At 35.3% G+C, this 24,128-nt stretch overlaps 1 protein-coding gene across 4 annotated transcripts in view; it reads right to left on the bottom strand.

Annotated features, from left to right (window-relative positions):
- Positions 1-24,128, bottom strand: part of TBC1D4 (TBC1 domain family member 4) — a 204,898-nt gene that overhangs the window by 80,527 nt on the left and 100,243 nt on the right. For all 4 annotated transcript variants that reach the window (XM_044670593.1, XM_044670591.1, XM_044670592.1 and 1 more), the window contains exons 2-3: positions 4,511-5,098; positions 2,767-2,856 (exon numbers count right to left, since the gene is read on the bottom strand). In XM_044670593.1, coding sequence (XP_044526528.1) covers positions 2,767-2,856; positions 4,511-5,098 — 678 coding nt within the window. The remainder of the gene's footprint in view (positions 1-2,766; positions 2,857-4,510; positions 5,099-24,128) is intronic.

Here is a 24,128-nt window from a genome sequence, read left to right as displayed (position 1 = left end):
GTATACCATTTTTTTTTAATTCTTATGTTCTAACTTAGAATTAATACTAAGCATTGGTTCCAAGGCAGAATAGTGGTAAGGGCTAGGCAATGGGAGTCACACAGAAGTGTCTGAAGACAGATCTGAAATCAGGGAAATCCCATCTCCAGGCCTGGCTCTCTATCCACTGAGCCACCTGGCTGCCCCAAAGGTATAGCCTTAGTTCTATCCCACTCTAGCCAACGAGCACTTTCACTCATGCAGAAACTGGCTCAAATGGCTGTACTATTTTAAAAGCAAACAGAGTGCCAGCATAAAAATAGGAATGGGGTTTGGACTAAACCTGCAAATACCTAACATGATTCCAAAGGCACTAAAGTTAGCCTAAAGGCTGGCAGAAAGAGGAAACTGTTGCTGTGGCATGAAGTGATCCAATAACTAAGGGTTGGGTTGAAGAGCCACAGAGTGAAAAGAATCTGAATCTGACATAGTTCTTTAGTGACTAAAAGAAAATCTTTCATTAGCTCCATGATGACATGAAGGGAAAAACTTCTGAATTCAGAGGATCTCATTTAACTCAGTGGGTTTCAGTAAAGAAAGTGGCCCTCTCTTTCCCAAACTTAAGAAAGCAGTACTCCTCAGCTGTAAGCGCCCTCCAGCCTTCTCTCTCTAAATGTTGCTCCCTTTAGCCAGGCAGAGTTTAAGAAACTGACAAAAGAGGGCGGGGTGAAAGCAGTTAAGTAAGGCCATGCAATGGGACAAGGAAATTAAAGCACACAATAGTCCCAAGGGGGCAACTTGCTATGAAGCGTCATTCGGTTTTAATTAAATATTTTCAAATTTAAAAAAAGTAAAGTCACCAACTAATCTATTTGAACCCTTACCTTACCAATACTAAGTATCAGTCCCAAGGCATAAGAGTAATAAAAGGCTGGGCAAATGAGGTTAGCACAGGGCCACACAGTTATTAAGTGCCTGAGGCTGATATGAACCCAGGACCTCCCATCTCCAGGTCTGGCTCTATTGACTGAGTCACCCAGTTGCCCTGGTCCGTCAGATATCTTATTTTCCAATGATTGGGAGTGGGGGAAGCAAGTGGGAATAGGAAAGAAAAAAATGGTAGCCAGGAACCATAGAAGATATAGTATACTAGGTTCAACTTACTGTATTTCTCTTACCTATGAATGGGAAAGGTTTATTTTATGTGAAGAACTACAAACACTCATCATTTATTCCAATTTTGTTACTTTCCACAAAACTGAGATTAGGAAAAATGTATTTAGATTACATAATGATATTTCTCTAAGACAAGGATTCTTAATCTTTTATGCCACCAACTCCCTTTGGAAGACTGGTAAAGCCTACTGACCCATTATCTGAACAATATTTTAAAATGCATAAAATAAAATCCAGTATTATAAAGAAAACCAATTTAATTGAAATACATGTATAGAATATTTTAAAATTCATAGATGGAATACTCATAATGATGAGCAGGTTAATTTTGTTTGAAAACTTGAAAAGACCTACATGAAATTATGAAAAGTGAAAGAAGTAGAACCAAGAGAATATAGCTACAGAAGTTACATTTGAAGAATAACTTGTGAATGTCTACTTCCAGAGGAAGAACTGATAAATTGAAAGATGAAAGACCTTTTTTGCCAAGTGATGCCTTCTCTGGTATGGGTAGGGGAGAGAGGGAGAGAGATACCTGGGAATTTTAATGTAACTATCAAACAAATAAAGTTTAAAACATTAATTATTTTTTTAAGTTCATAGACATTAAGCTAAGAACTCTTTGCTCTAAGACTAATGTGGAAAGTGACTAAAATATGAAATTTCTACATATGAAAATCTACAAGTAAAACTATATTAGTTCAAAAAGGTCAGGCAATCAAAGCAGATCAGAAATTATTTATACTTTGAGTAGAAAATATCATTGAGTTAATCTGTGAAAAAAATAAGATGCCAATTTAAAAAGAAAAAAAGTGATGGGTTGTCACTTTTTTAGAACTGGAGAATTAGAAAGAACATTAGAGAAGCCACAGAGATAAATGGTTGAGCCTTAATAGGTGAGAAAAGAAATGACTTTTTGAATTCCAGAAATATTTTTAGTTGCTTCTTTCATGTAGCCTCTTTTCACATTCAGATCTGGGAATTCCTTCCTTCTACAAATTTCTTTGTATATGTATAAAGATGTATATTTGTCCACACACATGCCTATATGTATATTTTCTCTATATTTTTAAGATTTGCATAGTCTTAGCTTCTGACTAAATGAGTTATTTGATGCTTAAGATAATCATTCATTTCCAAAACCATAATTCTATTTGAATCTGGTATTATCACACCCAAGAAAACACTTTTTAAACTAAAAACACATTTTACTGCAATTAAACAATAAGGCAGGAGACATTAAATCACCTGCAACTATGATTATAGCATTGATTTAAGGCACTGTTTCAGATATATATTTTTTGTGACAGAATTGGTTAAAAACACTAGTTTTCTTTTTTCTATCTGCTTTAGTAGAATGGAATAAGCATAACCACATTCAAACTCACAGGCCTCATTATTTTAAATTTTAAGAAACACCATTTATTAAGGTGGGCCAAGAAGGTAGGTAGATAGTAATTAAATAAGAGTACACAACATACACACATAATTTTAAAATCAACAACCTAAGGTGTATAAAACTAAAATCTAGGTTTTTTGGCAAACTAGTTATTTTCAGGTCTGTTCACATGCATTACATGGTATATTTGTATCATCTTCTGTAATACATACCTGAGAACAAGAAGATATATCTTTAAAATTCTTTTCAAGAACAACTGACTTGGAATCTGGGCTGATTAGATTAATTTCAAATCGCCCAACCTTAAAAATAAAGACACACTAATTAATTTCAATGAAAAATTATTTAAAATTTCACTTGGCCAACATTTAATTATATATATATATATATGTATATATATATATATATATATACACTGAATTGTCCTGTCCCAAATATACCCGCCATTCTCAATCTGTCTTTTAGTTATAAAATATCAGTTTCCCTAAATAATTTCCTACCCATATATGTGTGTGTATATATATATGTATATATATATATTTCATACATAAATTCATAGTTTAATAATGGGTGTTAGCTTCTTGTGAAACAATGAGTTTGTAGCAGATCTATTTGAATTCTGATCTGAAATAAAGTCATCCCTACCAAGTTTCCTGATAATAATAAAGATAGTATCAGCCTAAGAATTTATAAGCTATACAAATGTAGACTGGACCAAAAGGGAAAGATAACTCTTAAAATCTAATTAAAACTTACATACTGGTCTAGGCAAATCTAAATCAATATGTTCTCCTAGTACTATCATCCTCATAAAAGTTAACCAAAGTGTATTAATCCAAACACTATATAAACATGTGAATGAGTCAACAAGGGAGATTTTGGAATTTTCTCTCTGAAGTTCCTTAAAAATAAGCATCTATACATTGACAATTGAAGGATATCCTGAAAGTGCTGGAGGTTGCCCAAATGACCCTTCTGGTAAACTACAGTATGAAGAACTTTGGTATTTCTTTGTTTTATAACCTCACATTGCTTTGTTTTGACAGAGGTGAAAGATGAAGTGAAAGCTGAGGAGAAATAGTAGAAAAGGGCACTATCTTTAATGCCTGCAAAATACCTTTCCCCTCCCCCAATTCTTCTAATGACATCCACAGTGACTCAATCAACTATTTATTCAGTCTTCTTTTTTGATTGTCTGAGATTATATATATATATATATACATATATATATATATATATATATATATATCTTCGGAAAACTCTGATGACTATTTAGACTTTCTACCAACCCCAAGCTAGCTAAGGGTTAGTGGCATCCTTTGTTATTCTACCCCACCCCAACCCCTTTCAGGTGTTTTATATGCAGATCCAGGTTAATAAATAGCATTTATTTATGGATTGATACCATGTAATATATTGGTAGGAAAGATTCAGAGCTACAAATATAAATATTTTTTCTCTTTCAATTCACTCCTTCACTCCACTTTGATGTTTTTAATCTATTCCTTTAATATCTCTTCCCTTCAGTATCCTTATGTCCCAGTCATCTCCTTTTGATTCCCTCAAATCCCTTCTCTTTTCTTTTGGCCCACAGGTCATTTAGCTTATAGAAAGGACCTAAGAAGTCAAATCTATTCCAAACCTTTCTTTTTCTATATAAGAAAATTAAGGCCTAAAGAGGATAAGTGTCTTGCCCAGGGCCACACAGGTCACAAAAAAAAAAAAAAAAAAAAAAAAAACACAGCAAGATTTCCAGGTTCAAACCAGATTCTCTCTGACTCAAGACCTGGGGCACTTTTGTTCTCTTTCTCTTGGCTTCTGCCTTATCTCTACTCTTCTTTGAGAGTAAGGAAGAAAAAGAGGTTTAATTAGTCATTGGGCCAGCTTAACTAAATCAAGCTGAACTTGGGTTACACAAGAAGCCACAGCAGCTGTCATGGCATACCCAGCAAGTACCTGGAACAGCATCGTTCTATTCTTCTCTGAATCAGAAGGCTGGACATGACTTGGGGCACTCGCATGTCTTCTACGTGGTTGTGCTTTTAGGGGGCCATCGTGCACCTTCCTTTGTGGAACTGCAGTCACACTGCTACATCGAGACCGAAATTCTTGTTGTTCATCAAAACCAGAATCTTCCAAAATCCGTTCAGGGAAGCAAACGTGAGACCCGGACAAACTGGTCTGTCCCACCACCACTGTTAGGCCCGAGGTAGGAGAGGTTATCTCATCAAGTTCCTCCAACTGGCCATCTACTGGTGAAATGGGTGTTTCTGTCTCAAAGACTGTAAGGTCATTACTGGAATCAGAACTGCGCTGCTCACTCAAGAGCCGCAGACGCTGGCGTTCGTGTAGGCTGAACTTTTCAATGCAGTCATCAATTAGAGTGGATGGGGCCTTTTTATGGGTCACAGTTACCTTCCCACAATAAAGCACTTCGAACTTCTGAGAGTTGTAAAAGGCATCCTCATTATCTTTATTAGGTTTGGCATCCTCTTTCAGGGCTGCTTTAGATACTTGCCTTATACTACTAATAACATCAGGAACCTGGAGAGAAAAAAAGAACAAAATCCTCATTCAGTTGTCAAGATAGAAACCATTTCTATTTCACCTATAAACAACATATAGAATAAATCTCTCAAAATGACCATAAAATAAAAAGGCACAAAGACTAATCTAGGTAAACCAGGAAAGTGCAATCATCAAATGATGAATATTTATAGTTTTGTTCATGTAAAATTCAAACTCTGACATAGATATCATTCTAATGGACTCATAAATATGAAAGTTACATCCAGGTCTCTATAATAGAAACTGCTGCAAAATTTTATAGGGCTGAGATTCAGGTCTCAGAAAGTCCTAGGTTCAAATCCCATTTAGGAAACTACTGGTGTGATATGAGGTAAGTTCATTAAATCCTCTGTGCCTTGGTTTCCTCATCTTTAAAGAAATGAGGTTCATTGGCTTCTAAGGTCCCTTCCAGATCTAAATTTATAATTCTATAATATTACTTTCAAAGATGTTACATGGTCCTCCCAAAAAAGTGAAACATATAAATTTCCTAGTGATAAACATAAAAACTACTCTGAAACTGAATTAAAGCCCAGAAAGTACATATAAAAAGTCACATTTATTTTCTTTTTGTTGACCCCATTAGACTGGGAGCTCCTTGAGAGCCAGGCCTGTCTTTTTTTGTTTCATTTCGTATCCCTATTGCTTAGCACAGGTTCTGGCACATAGTAAGAACTTAATAAAAATGTACTGACCAACATGATCCCCAGATCCCCAGAAAATAATTCTCAGGTTTTTGTAGTCTATGATATTCTGCAAATGAATCCTCTTCTCTTCAACAAAATTATTTATTATGAATATCCAAGAATGTTCGAATCTTAAACTTGATATAATAGGAGGTAGGACCAAGCAATTAGACACAAAGTAATAATACACTGATATCCCTTATTTCCTTTTAAAGAGTAATGAAAAAATTATGTAATGTCTTTGAGATAAGAGACTCTATATACGTGACACAGCTTATGAAAGAAGTCAGGTGTCACAGGCCAACACGTGACTAAGTAAATTTAGCTGTCTCTGGTCTTTTCCCCTTATCAGGTCTGTATTGTTGGTTCTCAAGCCACTGAGAATGGACATAACAGATTCTGAAGTAATAAAGCTGGCTGACAAACACACCAAGAGTTTTAAACTGCAATTATTTCTTTGTATCAGGTATCTCTGAAGACCAAGAGCCATTTCCCAATGGAAAATCATAGGATATAAACAAACCTCCAAAAAACTGCAAATTGTTAAACTCATGTTAAAGAGAAATGCAAAACAAAACAACCTTGAGGTTTCATCTCACACTGCTATTTGGCAAAGATAAATCAGCCAAACCAATTTCAACAATGTCTACCACAATGATCCCAGACCTTGCACATGCTATATATTTAGTTGGTATACTGGTTAGCTTCATATTCACTGCCTCCTCTCTCTCTCTCTCTCTCTCTCTCTCTCTCTCTCTCTCTCTCTCTCTCTCTCTCTCGTGCCCCTCTCCAGTTTTCACACTCCTTTGTATCTTGTCTTCCCTGTCATGATGTAAGCTCTTTGAACAGAAGGCCTGAAAGAACTACAGAGGAACAGGAGAGTCTTGAAAGTTATATATTTTAAAAAGAAATATACTATATAAGAGAGATTTGCAGTTTTATATATTTGAAATATATTTATATATTTTCTGTTCCATTATTCCTGCAGAAATGTGCATTTTGTTTGGTGTTTAAGTTCAGACTAAATAAAAATAAAAAATTTTTGAAGAATGTAATCTCTTTAAGGAAAAGATTTTATTTATATGTATATTTCCATTGCTACTTGACCCACAGCAAGTGCTTTATAAATGATTTTTCATTCATTTAGTCATTATTTGTTACAGAGAATAGCTCTCTGGTTAAGAAGTTAGAAATGAGTGGATTTAGAAATCAAGATAATATAAAAACAAAAAAAATCAATATAATAATTTTTAGTGATTCCCCTTAATAACAAATCATGCTTCATCAAATAATACTCATCTAAGTCAATAAATTAGGCATTTTTTAACTCACAAATATTATTATAGAAATGTTGAGGGAAAATTTTTTAATTCATCAATTTTGGGTGCAGAATTTGAAACCCTCTTTCATAGGTTTTTCAGACTTCATATTATATACAATAACAGTGTGTTTTTGGTTCATCATTCAGTTAAGAAGGATGAATTGACATTTGAATAAGTGGAGGGTTAAGAATGATAGAGAGGGGAAAGTCCAAAAAAATAGCAAGGTTTATCCTAGATGACTATTTATATGGTGGTATCATTGAGCAAAAACAGAAAAGTCAAAAAAGGAAATATAGGCTGGGTCACTTGTAATTCTAAAATTCCTATCACAAGCTAAGTTTTTGACATGATGACTTAAAAGGACAGTGAGTTATCCATGTAAAAATATTTTTGGAAAATTATTGGAAAAAAAATATTTTTGGAAAATTATTGGAAAAATAATTTTGAGATATAAATCTCAGCTCTACCACATTGAGCAAATTGTTTAATCCCTCGAATCTCAGTTGTTATTTTTTGACTACACTATTTTTAAGGTCCTTTCTAGCTCTAAAATTCTCCAGTACATTACCTTATCAAAAAAGTCATTTAATGTGGCATCCAGTATTGGTTATTAAGATACAAAAATGGTAGTTGCTATTATAATTTTTAAAATAAAAATACACAGTTAAGTCACAAACAATAATTTGGAACTAACATAACATGTTGAACCAGTTACAACAAAGCCTCTACCAAAATTCAAAATACAATTGCCAGTCAGAATTATAAAAGATGGGCCTTCCCTACTTTAAATGTTAATGGGGAAGTTTTATATTTATTAAACAAGGTAAAAAACACTTTAGATGAACTACTACAACAAAATTTGTAAATTCTAAAAGCCTCAGAAGCAAAAAATGCAAAATATTTCAAAAGAACAAGCGTCAACATCATTACAATAATGATTTGTTGTTGTTCAATTGTTTCAGTTATGTCTAATTCTTCATGACCCTATTTGGAATTTTCTTGACAAATTTATAGGAGTGGTTTGTCACTTCCTTTTCCAGCTCACTTTACAGACGAGGAAACTGAGACAAACAGGGTTAAGTGACACGCAAGTAAGTAAGTGTCTGAGACCAGATTTGAACTCAGGAAGATGGAGTCTTCCTGATTCCAGGTTTGTAACTTTATCCACTGTGCCACTTAGATACATAAATGTAAGTGCCTCTATTGTAAGTACAACACTTTAAATTTTGTAAAATTATATACAGAAGGGAGCAGCTGGGTAGCTCAGTGGAGTGAGAGTCAGGCCTAGAGACAGGAGGTCCTAGGTTCAAACCCGGCCTCAGCCACTTCCCAGCTGTGTGACCCTGGGCAAGTCACTTGACCCCCATTGCCCACCCTTACCACTCTTCCACCTATAAGACAATACACCAAAGTACAAGGGTTTAAAAAAAAATTATATACAGATTATATAGCTAGGTTATAATTCTCCCACAACAATCCAGAGAGGTTCTTTTAGGTAATCATCTGCTTGTTTTTGAGGGATTTTTTTTATTATTTTTTTTATTTAGAATATTTTTCATGGTTATATGACTTATGAATCCCCCCTCCCCTTCATGTTCCCCCTCACAGAGTTGACAAGCAATTCCACTGGGTTCTAAATGTATCAGTGGTTCCCAAACTTTTTTGGCCTACTGCCCCCTTTCCAGAAAAAATATTACTTAGCGCCCCTAGAAATTAATTTTTTTTAATTTTAATAGCAATTAATAGGAAAGATAAATGCACCTGTGGCCATCACTGCCCCTCTAGATCACTGCAGCACCCACCAGGGGGCAGTGGCACCCACTTTGGGAATCACTGATGTATCATTATTCAAAATCTATTTCCATGTTATTCATATTTGCAGTAGAGTGATCTTTTATCACCAAAACCCTAACATATCCTCATCAAATCACACGATTAATCATATGTTTTTCTTCTGCATTTCCATTCCCACAGTTCTTTCTCTAGATGTGGATAGCGTTCTTTTTCATAAGTTCCTCTGGACTGTCCTGGATCATTGCATTGCTACTAGTAGAAAAGTCTATTACTTTCGATTGTACCATAATATATCAGTCTCTGTGTACAATGTTCTCCTAGTTCTGCTTCTTTCACTCTGCATCAATTCCTGGAGGTCTTTCCAGTTCACATGGAATTCCTCCAATTCATCGTTCCTTTCAGCACAATAATATTCCATCATCCTCAGATACCACAATTTGTTCAGCCATTCCCCAAACAAGAGACACCCCTCATTTTCCAATTTTTTGCCACCACAAAGAGTATGGCTATGAATATTTTTGTACATCTTTTTCCTTTTCATCTCTTTGGGATACAAACCCAGAAGTGGTATGTCTGGATCAAAGGACAGGCAGTCTTTTAAAGCCCTTTGGGCACAAAAAATGTCCTCTAGAAGGTAATCGTCTTGTTTTGCATATGAAGAATAAACTAAAATTCTGAAAAGTTAAATCCATACTAATATAGCACCAACAAGTCTTCATGATCTGATGTCTAACAGTCAGCCCAGTAAACCATGTCATTCTGTCTTTCAAGAATGTTATCTCTCCCAAGTATGATAGAATATTATTACATAAGAAATTATAAATATGATGAATTAAGAGAAACTTGGGAAGATATATATGAATTGTTACAAAGAAAAGAGAACCAGAACAATCATTAATGCAGTGATCATATTAATATATTTAAATATAAATAGAATTTAAAGACTTCAGAATTCTGATTAATTCACTGTCTAATCCAGAGGACTAACTTGGTGCATATCACCAGAGACATCTGACAACAGACAAGTGGTAGACTATAATTATATAATGAAGTACATTTTCATACACAACTATATGATGATTTATTTTGCTTAAATATATTTGTTACAAAATAGAGTTTTATGTTTTAGGGGGAGGTCATTGAGAAGTAAAGGTTTAAAAAACAGTATTAAGAGACTTTTAAGGAAAAAAATAAGAGTCTATACAGTGATAAAAGAAATACCACTAATTTTTTAGATTTAACCAGAAACATTCTGATAAACATCCATTCTCTCAAACAGAAAAACCAATTAATCCACACTAGATGACAAAAACCATATTGCCTTGCACAGCTTTAACTTTCAAGAGCTTCACAGAAATGAGAATGGCACTGTATTGCTTTTATAGTGAGTATTTTCTTGTTATTGCTTCAATGCCTTCACTAAGGTACTAAGATTGACTAAATCAACAATTGCAGACATCAAAGCCATTCCTTCCTGTAGACATTCGTCTGAACACTGTGCTATCAAACTTAATATTATTTCATTAGTATACATAGGTAAATAAAGCAAGCAACAAAGAATTTTGGTAGAGTTAAGCACTTTAAAGCCTTTAAGAACATAATTCTAAATCTATGACTGACTAATGATTTGAGATTTGTTTAGTTTATCCATGCTAAAGAAAATTCAAAAAAAAAATATACTGATATAAGCTACCTTTTTGTCAGAAATCCAGTTGAAAAGAGGAGCCATTCCAAAGGAGCACTAAATTTGATAAAAGAATATTGTCCTTAGTAAGAGCCTTTAACCACACTTACTAGGAAGCTTTCTCTCTTTCTGAATGAGCAAGATTTCTCCAAGTTTATATTTGAATGTTGCTGTCTGTTACAATATCTCCTAGGAATAACCGTTGCTGCTTCAAAAGTCAAGTATTTCCTGACACTGAATACAGGAAATACATGCATTGTTCTGGATTTGAAAAAGTCAAAGAAAGCCTCTGATTTCTTTCAAAAGGAATGCTCTTATTTCAATGACTTCTCTTTGCTGTTTAAAATTAACTAGGAATAGGAGCTTGACACTTTTTAATTAGGGAGATACCAGAGTATTAGTCACAGTTCAAAGTGAGAAGACTTTGCTAAAGATTTTGCTAAAGATGCAAGCAATGTGCAGGAACAGGAAAAAGCAGGAAGAGAAGCAGGGAATGTTGGTGAGAGAAGGATTCTGAGAGCCAACATTATTCTGGGGAGAGACTGTTGGAACCAAGGAGATCTCGGTCTGGGACTCTTTGAGGGGAGACAGCTCTGAACCTTTCTCCTGGACTAATCCAACAAATGTTGAGCAAGAGTGATTCTTGTTGAAGATCTTTTATATTCCTGAATCTGTTCCTGAATTCCTGAACATCCACATCTGTGTGGACTCAGTCAAAATAGCAGTCTACCTGGAGGGTTCGCCCTAAAGGTGACTGTTCTGAGCCAGCAGTGAACCTCTCAATCCTAGAGACTTGAATGATCACATAGCCTAGGGTTAGCTAATTTATACAAACCAACTAGATTAGAGAAGATTGTCGTCCACTGGGGTGTTAGACAGGGATTTCTGTTACCCGTTTTCCTGATCCAATCCATGTACCCTACCCTTAAATAAACCATCTTATAAAAGAATCAAATGATTTGAGATTTGTTTAGTTTATCCATGCCAAAGAAAATTCCGAAAAAAAAGTATACTGATATAAGCTACCTTTTTGTCAGAAATCCAGTTGAAAAAAGAATTATAGCAGTCAGATCAGTTGGTCATAAGGGGATATCAGTTTGGGTTAATTCAGAGAGAGGGAGTCTACTTCAATTGGGCAGAGTCAAGCCCCAATCAACAGCCATTCTCTCTCTCTAGCATTCTGTCCTGGGGGAGGAGGGGGTTGAGGACACCCTAGGAAGCTAGGTAAAGTAAGATTCCTAGCAACTCGCCATTCCTTTTCCTGAGGTGTTTGTTTGTGTCTCTGGTACAGTCGCTGCATTATCCCTTGTCACACAGGTTAGGCTGACCAACTCAGGGAGCCTGAAAGGCACTCACCCCTTAGAGTACTGTAGGAACTGTCCTGACAGATCAAATAGCCAAAAAGCCTTGATCACTCGTTACATCCTCGCAGGGACTTCTCAGTTCCCTTTTAACAATTCTCAAGTAAAGAATAGAGAGACATCCATCTCTGACCTCTGTCTTGGAGAGGAGACATCCTGTTAGGTCAGGTTACATTAAACCCTGAGCACCTATTACAATCACCATAGAGGGTCTTTCCAATTTACTTATAACAAAAGAAAAATCTTGACACTGATCATTTTCCCAATGTTCTCTTTATCTGACTATATTTACATAAAGAGCTGAAGATGGACATGAGGATGAATAGAACTCAACATAAAGTTTGAGATAAAAATAAAATAGAAAAAGTCATAAAATTTAATAAAAAATTTTTAAATCAAATGGGCTAACAGAAGGAATAAAATAATATTCTACAGGAAGACAATATTGATAAATTCAGAACTACACTCAGTTTTTTAAATTACACGTACATTTTTTTTAAACCCTTACCTTCCTTCTTAGAATCAATACTGTGTATTGGCTCCAAGGCAAAAGAGTGGTAAGGGTAGACAATGGGGGTCAAGTGACTTGCCCAGGGTCACACGGCTAGGAAGTGTCTAAGGCCAGATTTGAACCTAAGATCTCCCGTCTCTAGGCCTGGCTCTCAATCCACTGAGCTACCCAGCTGCCCCCTACACGTACATTTTAAAATAGGGCTTGTGAAAAAGGACAGAGTCAAGTGGTTAGGACATAAAACATGTGGCATGGGAAAGGAAAAAAAAAATCAGGATAATCTTGAGACCAAGAGAAGATTGTAATCCATAAGAAGGATGGGAAATCTGAAGTATAGTCATGTCCCTTAACTACCCATAAAAATGTAGCACCATAAACAAGTAATAATACATAATTTTATACTTGGTTTTAGAATAAAACGTTTGAGATTTTTCATGGATTTTACTTCCTAAATAGAATTTGCTTCGGCAGAAATTAAGATTGGTATGCATTTCTTTAAAAAACTAACTTCCAGGGGCACCTATGTGGTTCAGTAGATTGAGAGCCTGGCCTAGAGACAGAAAGTCCTGGGTTCAAATCTGGCCTTAGACACTTCCTAGCTGTGGGATCCTAAGCAAGTCACTTAACCCCCATTGCTTATCCCTTACTGCTCTTCTCCCTTGGAATTAATACACAGCATTGATTCTAAGACAGAAGGTAAAAGTTTAAAAAAAAAAAACCTAACTTTCAAAATTTGTAAGGAAAAGGCTACTAAGTAGGTTTAGAAAGTATGCCCAAAGAGATTCAAAGGCCTTTGGGCCCTTAGGTTATAAATAATACAACCAGGATTCAAATTCAGGTCTTTTAGCTTTAAACTCTATAACTGTTTTCATCATACCTCAGTGCTATTGAATTTATAAAACATGTGCTAAAACACTCTGCTCACATTGGGATAAAAGGAGAAATGGAAAAAACAAAATAGTAACTGCTCTCAAGGAGCTTACACTCCAACATGGAAGATAGCCCTGCACAAATACAGGTTTATATAAAATACCAGAAAACAATAGCAAGCTAACTCTGGTGGAGAAGGTACCAAGGAGGACTGGGAAGGGTTTCATGTAGAAGATGACAGTCGAGTTGAATTGTGAAGTGAAACAGATTCCAAAAGGCAGATATGGGAACAGAATGTATTTCAGTCATTAAAGACAACCTGTGCAAAGGCCCTGAGAAAGAACATGGTATGTCATATTGCGAACCAGTAAAAGAACCATTTGTGTAGACCACAGAAGAATTTTAAAATAAAGCTTCAGCACCATCTATTTGCATGAAGCCTTTCATAATCCATCAATTGCTAGTGCACTCCCTACCTTGTACTTAGTTACTTTGTTTGGAAGCAGTAGATTGAGTACTGGACTTCGAGTCAACAATCTGGTTTCAGACATTTAGTAGTTAGTAGTTGTGTGACCCTGGGCAAGTCACTTAGTCCTGTTTGTCTTAGTTTCTTCATTTGTGAAATGAACTGGAGAAGGAAATGGCAAACCTCTCCATTATCTTTGCCAAGAGAACCCTAAAAGGGATCACAAAGAGTCGGATATGACTGAAAACTAATGAACAACAATTTGTATTTCATTCTAATCTTTATACTGGTTGTCACCCTTACTAGATTGTAAAGTTCATTATGAACTGAGATGGCAGTCAGCACAATGCCTAATGCTATTACACATACTGAGGGTTTAACAAATGCTTGTTTAGTGACCCATCTAACTGACAGATGAAAGAGAAACTGGATGGGACCCAAGTTATAAAGAGCTTTAAATGACAAATAAAAGCAATAATGAGTCACTGGAATTTATTGTGGGGAGAGGGGCATGGGAAGAGGTGGAAATGATCAGACCTGCCCTTGAGGAAAACCATTAGACACAATGTATATGAATTAGAGTAGAGAGGAGCAGCTAGATCAATTACCATTCAAGATAGCTGACAAATAAGGCAGGCTTCTGTTCTATTTTCTTAACAGGCTTATCTTTTGGGACAAAGAGCTCTTCCTTAACTACTAGAAAACTATATAACTTTAATATAAAAACTATAGCAGTTTTGGATCCTAGAGCTAATAATGGAGACTATACCATTTAATAGTACCCGTAAGTCAAATACCACTGTTTCCATGTCATTACAACATAGTGGCTTTTAAAAATAAACAAATTGGGGCCCTGGATAGTTTCAATTCTTATAATTTAACGACTTATATTTCCACATAATTAAAACATTTTATTTTAAGCTGTTCTTTTTTACTATCGTTTCTTCATCAAGAGACTAATGATGAGCATTCCAAGTTATTACTAGATTAAAACAAATTTATAACAAAGGATTTCTTATTATAATTCTTCTTCCCTTCTCTCAACTAAGATCATTCCATCCATAATCACCTTCCTGAGTCAATTTGTTAATCACTAAGAGTATTATTCTAAGTGTAGAATAGAGCTCTATTCCAGTCTTGCCATATCACACCACCCCATGAGAAATATCTTTTGCTGTGGTCACAGATTTGCTGGCAAATCTCACTGAGATGGAACACAAGAAGATAAACATGTTCTAAGTGAATACAGAGAAAGATATGGATATTTTGATTCTCACATAATCTTTGTGTATATGACTGTTTGTTAAATGCTGAAGAATAAAAATAGGCAAACTCAATTACCTTAGACTACAGGTAAGTAATTCAATATCTTACAAATCAGTACCCTGATGCCAAAACCCAGCTATAGAGACTCTTAAGTAATTCTAGCCAAACTGGGGCAAAGGTAACCTTTCTTCAGTTTTTCCATGACCATAAGGGATACTGTGATGAACTAAATCAAATAACAAAATTTATACTACTGAGCTTTTTCAAATATAAATATTGAGTGCTGTGAGTCTTTTAAAATTTACTCTACTAAGAATTGATTTTTTATTTACTTTTTTAAGGTACTACACCTAATTCAATAATTTAAGGATCTGCAATTTCATCAGGGTGATTCCTCTCTATTTATATGGATGGTAACTTCCAATTCAGGAGATGGTTTAAGAGTCACTATGGCTAAAAAGTTCATTAGTGTTAGACCAGCCTAATGATAACTTCTCCAAAGATTACTAGGCTGATCCTTAAACAACATATATTCAGTCCGTTCACCTCCAATATCAATTCCAACTCAGTGGGGCTTTCCAGTTCTTCTACTCTCTTGGAATAGCCCCTGGGAATGTAGGATCATCTCTAGATCAGAATAGGACTTTAGTAGAGTATTTTTAGGCATATATTTTAAAATCAGTTTCCATTTAGAAAAAGAAATAAGAAGAATTCTTTGTTTTTTTAAACCCTTATCTTCTGTCCTAGAATCAATACTGTGTATTGCTTCTAAAGTAGAAGAGTGGTAAGGGCTAGGGAATGGGGGTTAAGTGACTTGCCCAGGGTCACACAGCTAGGAAGTATCTGAGGCTAGATTTGAACCCAGGACCTCCCATCTCTGGACCTGGCTCTCAATCCACTGAGCCACTCAGCTGCCCCCAAAAAGAACTCTGAATCCAAAAGGCATCAAAGTAAAATATTTCATTTGCCTCTCCCCCTCCCCAGGGTAATTCTTTGGAGAGGGAGAGAGAGGGAGAGGGAAATAAGGAGAAGAGGAGGAAAGGGAGAAAGGGAGAAAAGGAAAGAGAAAGTGAGAGAGAAGGAGGGAGAGGACAGGGAGAGGGAAAGGGAGGGGGAGCGGGGAATTTTACCTAATAAACACTAGGGGGAGCTTTTCTCTCTGAACTGTTTTTTAGCTAATTAAAGAATTGCAACAAGGCTTCCACTAAATAGAATCACTATAGAAATTCCATTTCAAGTAATTCAAAATACTAATAATATATTAAACTAAAAGGCTACCATTGAGAAAATTAAGTGACTTTTTAAAGATAGTTAACCAAGGTCAGTAATAAAAACTAGTGAACTGGTAAAATAGAAGAATTAGAATGTCTTAATGGCATTTTAATCTTCATTAACACTCATATTTTCACATATGACGTTAATATATACACTAAGTACTTTAATATGAAGTACAAACTCTATAAAGCAAACCAACCACAAATTCTAAAGAAACTTAAATAATTGTTTCATCCCTTAACTGCATTTTGTCCTAAAAGTTGGTATCAAGAGGATCAAGCTGCATGAACAAAGTAAAGATGTACAATGGTATCTCTGGGAAAATGACAAAAAATGAAGGAAGAATCCAGAAGAACATATGACAAGGAACATAAAGCTTTAAGATCAAGAGATATCTCCAACATTAAGAATGTTACAGAATACTCAGAAACCTGTTATCTCTCCTGTAGTTCTAGAATACTTAAATGTTTATGCCCCAAAGATACTTTTCATTTTGAGCAATGCATTTTTATTGACACATCACACACTTGCAAATATTCTTCCTATCTGCTTCTGCCTCCCTTCTTAGATAAAGGAAAAGTGTTATGTTCTCCTCCTGCCATGAGTTACTGAAAAAAAAAAAAAGTACTACTATTTCATCCTTCCAGGCTATGACAGCATGGAGAAAAAAAAACTAATCATCCAGAAGTCAATCTTCAGGTGGCCCTTTAGAGACTAAATGGCTGAGTACTAGCAAATGGTATCAGAAAATCTCATCATAAAACATCCAAAGGATTCCAAAAACTCTGAAATATCAAAAGTGTTAAATAAGATGTCCTGGCCACATGGGTAACAAGAACTAGCTGGAGACACATGTTCTTCATTCATGTGTCTTCCATTCCATGAGAGATGTCACAGTTTTTGTAAAGGGAGGCCCCTTATGTGCATGGCCAGATCACTTCGTTATCTTATTTATGCTATTTGACTATGTTTTGCTTTGAACTGCTTCCTCAGGCTGGCAAAAGTAAGTCAATCAAATGGAATTTGGGAGCTATGGTTTTTCAGTTGATACTGGCCACACAGAACCTCAAATATTTAGTAACTATTCTGGGGGATCCATACATAAAAGGGGATCCCAAGTGATACCTTAAAAGGGAACATAAAAAAATGAAAAAGGCCAGAAAAACATATCAACAAAATTGTGGAAGACCCTTAATGCCTTACAAAGAAGTCAATATTTTGTTCTTTGGCCAACAGGGAGCCAATGAAGGTTTCCAATTATAAGTTCTCAATTTCTTCTACATGTAGATTGCTTTACAGAAAGAAAAATAAAGATATATAGCAATAATTTCAGTGTGGGACAATTCAATGAGATAATAGAATTTAGAGGCATCAAGATACATAATTAAGAACTTGGCTATTTGACCACCAAATCCACGAATAAAAAATAATGTAATTAAAGAAAACTAGAAAAAGGAAGAAATTAGGGTAAATAAAATGTAAAACATTTATGAATTTTGAGGCAGTACTGTGAAGCAGGTACAGCATTGTAAAATGAGTCCTGGACTTAAAATCAGAAGACCCAGAGGGAAGTCTCACTCCATCATGAACTAACTTTGCAATTTGGAAAAGTCTCTTAACTTCTCACTGAACCTGTTCCTCACTAACGAAAAAAATAGTATTTGCAATTGCCTACTTCACAGGATTGTTTAGAAAATCAATTAATCAGCAAGCATTTATTAACTATCTACCATGTACCAAGCAATGTGCTGGGCATTGGGATATACAGTAACAAAAATTAAATACTCCCTTCCCTCAAAGACTATTTGATACCTTAAATCAGTGATGGGCAAACTAGGGCCCGCGGGCCAGATGCAGCCCCCTGAAATGTTCTATCTGGCTGCAGGACATTATTCCTAATTTGACGAATGCAATGAGTAGGATACAATACAATGAAACTTCAAAAGAGTTGCCTTAGAAACAGACTGATAGATGAACATTTCCTTTCCTTTGGCCCCCTCTTTAAAAAGTTTGCCCATCACTGCCTTAAATCATATATGATAAGCTATGAAGAGCCATCTAACTACAAAGCACTATTAAAAACCATTGTTTAGAAGAGGTTTTAAATACTTTGCTCTGAAATTAATTAAGATATCACAAAAATGTGGACTTAGATAAAATCCTCTGACAGTTCCAAAAATAACCAGAAATTATACGACAGAAAGCCATATAACTGTTAAGATAACCAGAGCCAGAGCTCTTGTGTACCTTAAAGGCTATGTAGCCTCTGTAAGTTACTTAAAACGATATCCCAATGACTTTTATAAAATTATTTTTCAAGTGATTTCAAAAAGTCCAATACTTTTACAAAATGTCCTATGTCCATCTGATAACAAGACAAAGTATAACAGGCCCAATGAATGAATTAATGCAAATTACCACCTAAATCTAAGCATTGTTTTTTTCAGTTTGAAAATGTATTGCTCTGCTAGTGAGGCCCTAATGTAAAAAGGGTTAATTACCACATAAGGAGCATATTATGTAACTTAAAAGTCTGTAGTGAAATGTTTGACAGTCACTACAGATAATAACTAGGACCCCTATTAATTCTCAAAATCTATCATTAATTATTTGAATGCTGCTTCATTTTTATGCAGCACTGCACCCAAGCTCTATCAATAACTAAAATACTTATGCTGCAGATTTGGATTCTGGAAATTCCCAGAAACCAGGCAACACATGAACTTCCAGAAAGAAAATTCCCCACACACCCTTTAAAAAAAACAAACACCTCCATAAGACAGAAGTTTTCTGAAAAGTTAGGAGAAGCAGCAGGGAAACAAGTAGAAAGTTTGCATTCCCAAAAAACTGCAGGGCTATGGAAAAGAGTAACCTTCAGTGTAAATCCAATTATCAGTATTAAGAAGGCAGTTCCCTGGGGACACGAGTTTCAAGTTCACAAAGGTCTTTATATTTGACACTCAGTCAGACAGCACTTACTTGGCAACTAATCTATACAGAAAAACTTCTGAGAAACAGTCCCTGCCCTCAAATCCTTCTAACCTATCCTTAAGGCATCTCATTGCCCACAAGAAAAGACTGCTGAGTATTGTAGACAAAAGGTATCCAAAGAGAGCAGTGGCCTCACTCCAAAAGTACTTCAAGGTTGCAGAGTTCTTTCCTCAAGACAAGTCTATGGAGTTGGTTAAATAAAGGATTAATTTTCCCATCTGGGATTTGAGATAACTTAACTAATAATAGCACAAATTTAGTAAATGGAGTCATGAGATCAAGTTCTGACAAGTTCATGGGTTTTGTCCACCACAGCCTCCTACCTGCACTACTTGCTGCACTGTCTCCCACTTAGTCAAAATAGATTTCTTAACTAGAAGATTAACTTCACTAATGGGCAAAGGGCAGTCATAAAAACAAAACAAAGCTTTTGTTTTTCTTCCCAAGAGGAATCCACAGGGAATGAGGGGCTAGAGTAAGAGATTTCTGCTCTACCCTTCAAAAAAAGGGACCAAAACACAAGGCCAGAAAGAATCAAAGACAAACAGAACAACTTTGAAAGATTCATGTTGGATTTATTACATACTTAAAAAGAAAAGAAGGGGGCAGCTGGGTAGCTCAGTGGATTGAGAGCCAGGCCTAGAGATGGGAGGTCCTAGGTTCAAATCTGGCCTCAGACACTTCCCAGCTGTGTGACCCTGGGCAAGTCACTTGACCCCCATTGCCTACCCTTACCACTCTTCTGCCTTGGAGCCAATACACAGTATTGACTCCAAGACGGAAGGTAAGGGTTTTAAAAAAAAAAAAAAAAGAAAAGAAAACTTTATATGAGATTTTCAATTTCATGTTCCACACAAAGATGGAAAAGATCTCTTTAAAAAAGCATCAATATGAAGACACTAAACAATAACTCTAGTCCAATTATCAATAATATGGAATTAGGTCTTAATCAATGATACATGTAAAACCCAGTGGAATTGTGCATCAGCTAAGGGGGGTTAGGGCAGGGTTTGGGGAGAGAGAAAGAACATGAAACATGTAACTATGGAAAAATATTCAAAATTAAAATATAATTTATTTATTATTTATTAAAATATAAAACATAGTAACTCTGCTAAAACCTTGTTAACATGAGTGTGTAATATATTTCTTGAAAAACAAACTACATAACAGAAGGTCACGACTTCTTTGCATATTGATATGTTTATTAATGATTATTAATTTCACAATAAAAGGAAAATTTAATCTAAATAAGTATTGGAATAGTTTAAAAGCTAAAAAATGTTTAAAAGAACCTTTTAAAATATCGAACATAAAAAATAGATGGACTTTTTAAAAATTGATGAATAAAGAAATATTTCTTTGATTTGACATTTCAACGTGTTGCAATCCTATATTATAGGTAAACAATTTTCTTTTAGTAACACACTTACCACAAAAATCTAAGTCTTAACTCAGTTAGGATCATCCCTTAATCTTGCTGTCCCACCTTATTACTAACTTCTCTGATTTCTAGACAATGGACTCTGATAATTCTCTCCACCTCTCTAATATGTCCTTCTCTTTGTTCATGCTCCTTCCACTCCTTTAAATATGGCTGTACTGCAGCACCCTCCCCACCCTCCCCTCAACATTATCTCTCTGCTTTCCTCTCTTCATTTCTCTCCCTTGGCACAAATACCTCATCCACTTCCAGTCTTCAATAATCACCTCTGACTGTCAAATCTCTATCTATAACTCTCAGCTCTTCTTCTGAGTTCCAGATCCATATTTCCAACAGCCTACAGGCCTTTTTCAACCTGAATGTTCATCCCTAGCCCCCAGTACTCCAGTGGATCTATGATCTTATTGATGTTGCTACTCCCTCCAATGATATTAAATGTAACCCATACATACCTGTAAAATGTGTGCAATTTTTATACACAATCTAAAGTAAATTTGTCACAGGGAGCCCCTTTATCTTGCTCTCCTGGACACTAACATCATGAGGATACATACCACTGAAGCCCAGAAGCTGTTCATCAATTTTTCTTCATTCTCACTAACTTTTTGCAATCATACATTCTTTTGGCTAAGTCAAAATTTGGTATAATTCAGCAAATTCATGACATTTTTTTTACTTTTCAAAAAACGCAAATGAACCATAAACATATGAACCATAAAATCCAATGAAAACTATTTTAATAAATGAATTTTTAAAAATTATATAGGAATAAAAAAGATATTTAAATTCCTCTTTTCTACTCACTATAAACTTAAAATAAAGTTTTGGGCTTGAATTATATGCTCACTCTTTCTAATGGGTTGTGTGCACTGAATGTGAGACAGAGTTTTGGAGTCAGAGGACATGCACTTGAATCCTGCCTATCACTTTACTATCTGTGTGATTTTAGACAATCACAATCTCTTCATACTATAGTTTCCTCATCTGTAAATGTATTCCCTTCCTCCACTTTTGAGTACTGAATTAGATGACCTCTAAGGTCACTTCTGGTTCTAAAGTTATCCTATGATTTCCTCCTCAATTAGATTCCATATATTTTATACTCTAGAATATTCCTTATTCACTTTTTTAAAAACCCTTACCTTCCATCTTAGAATCAATTGCTTCCAAGGCAGAAGAGTAGTAAGAGCCAGGCCCTTAGTGGCTAACATATGACATTTGTGCCAGAGGGGGCACTAAGAGCCCTCTCTGTGGGTGCATGTGCTATTGCCCCACACAAAGTTCATCAAAGTTTGTTACTAGAAAGCCAGAGGGATGAGGGGCTTGGATGCTCCCCCTCTCCCTCTCCATGAACACAAACACATCATTACCCTCCCCTCTAAAAGGTTCGCCATCACTGGGCTAGGCAATGAAGGTTAAGTAATTTGCTCAGGGTCACACAACTAGGATGTATCTGGGACTAGATTTGAATCCAGGACCTCACATCTCCAGGCCTGGCTTCCTATCCACTGAGACACCTAGTTGCCCCCTTTATTCACTCTTAAGTAGGAAATACAACTGCAAAACAGAGAATATAACCAAAAATACTCATGTACATAAGAAAAAAACACAATGATGCCTTTTGTCTCTAAATAAACCTTAAAGAAGAAGAAACCACTTGCCAACTATTCCTACATATTTGTTTTACATTTTTACAGTACAACACAAATATTAATGCATTTCAAAAAAACTATATAAAGTTACTGAATTATGTTCAGTTTCTATTACCTAGGATAAACCAAAAGTCAAATAAGTGCTCTGTAATATTACCAAGTCCTAACTGAACTTATGCAAGGAATAAATTTTAAGTATTTGCCATAGATCAACACAAATAATTTTTATTCTAACAGGACAAAAAATTTTTTTCTTGCCACTGGATTTCAATGACTCTAAAAAAGAGAGGCCAAACAGTACAACTCTGCCTCACTTAAATGCAATTTACATTAGAGTCAAAAGGACCTGCAACATCATGTTGATTCCTTTTTTGAGTAAGAATGGCAACAATCATTCTAACAGGAAAATATAAATGTAGAAATTTGTTGCAAAGGGGTCAGCCTCAGGGGATAAAAGCTTAAAACTTTTGAGATACCTGGCTCTCTGAAGTCACAGAGCCCCCAAAACAAGGTCTCCATTTTTAATTATTCCAATCCAGCAGACAAATCTGGACCCTCCAACAGCAAATTTATAATCATTCAACCCTTGGGGGGGTTAGATTTGGAAGAAGCCTAAAATAGAATGAAATTAACCAAGGCTAGGATCTCTCCTAGTAACCCAATATCCTTTCCAAAATGGTAAATAAGGGGAAGAAACCCAAGTAATAAACCATATGTGACAAAATACCCTCTCATAGATTATTTATTCAGACTTCTATGAATAATTAGAAATTGTCAACTCACAAACAGTAGAAGTACAGTTCCAAGTTTGTGAAGGTCACCAGTCATAAATGGAAATATATGCTGTCTTGGTATGTGTCCTGGCTCCTTAACATTCTATTTATTTCTGGGTTGCCTCTATTTTTACTTGCTGACCTCCTTGGTTGTCCTTGTAACCTTCTTAAGGTTGGACTTCACCAATTAAGAACCTGATTTGTCTCATTTGTCTTGTTATTAATGCTACCGCTGACAATACTTTCAAGAAAATGTTTCTAATATGATTAATTTTATCTGCCTTATGATTTCTCCAAAGCATGACGTCTTATTTCAATTTCTTCTCAAAATAAGCAGAATGGGGAGAGGGAGACATCTGAAGGGACTGGAGGAAGACAGAGAAGTAGACCAACAAAACAAGCTATTCTGTAGAGCCACTTGCTCCTTCACTTCTACATGTCAGAGCAATAAAGCTCTTTTCATTCATGTATTAATGCCATTTGTGATGTTTGTACCTTGTTTCTTTTACAGGATAAGGGAATTGACTTAAAAACACACCAACTGAGTATCATTTCCCAAGGACCAGGCATTTATTTTTCAATCTAATTCTCAAATATATACAAATGATTCTCAAATAAGAAGAGATCTGACCATGGGCCATATAAGTAAAATTTAAGAAACTGATAGTAAAAGGTTAAAAAAAGAAATTCTTCAAATACAAGATTATAGTTCCTGTAAAGTAGACTTAACCATTTGATTTCAAATAACTAGCTACTAGGAAAAGCCATTTTGGAGAAAACTATTCAAAAATGTATTAGGTACTGTAATCATCAATAAGAGTTAACAAATAATAGCTGACTAATCATCATAATTAGAGCCAATAGCTATTTCTGGCATTTATAAATAAGACTGCAAATTTACTCATAGTTTA

The sequence above is a fragment of the Gracilinanus agilis genome, chromosome 3, assembly GCF_016433145.1.
Source record: "Gracilinanus agilis isolate LMUSP501 chromosome 3, AgileGrace, whole genome shotgun sequence".
Taxonomy (NCBI): domain Eukaryota; kingdom Metazoa; phylum Chordata; class Mammalia; order Didelphimorphia; family Didelphidae; genus Gracilinanus; species Gracilinanus agilis.
This window is presented reverse-complemented; position numbering and strand designations above follow the sequence as displayed.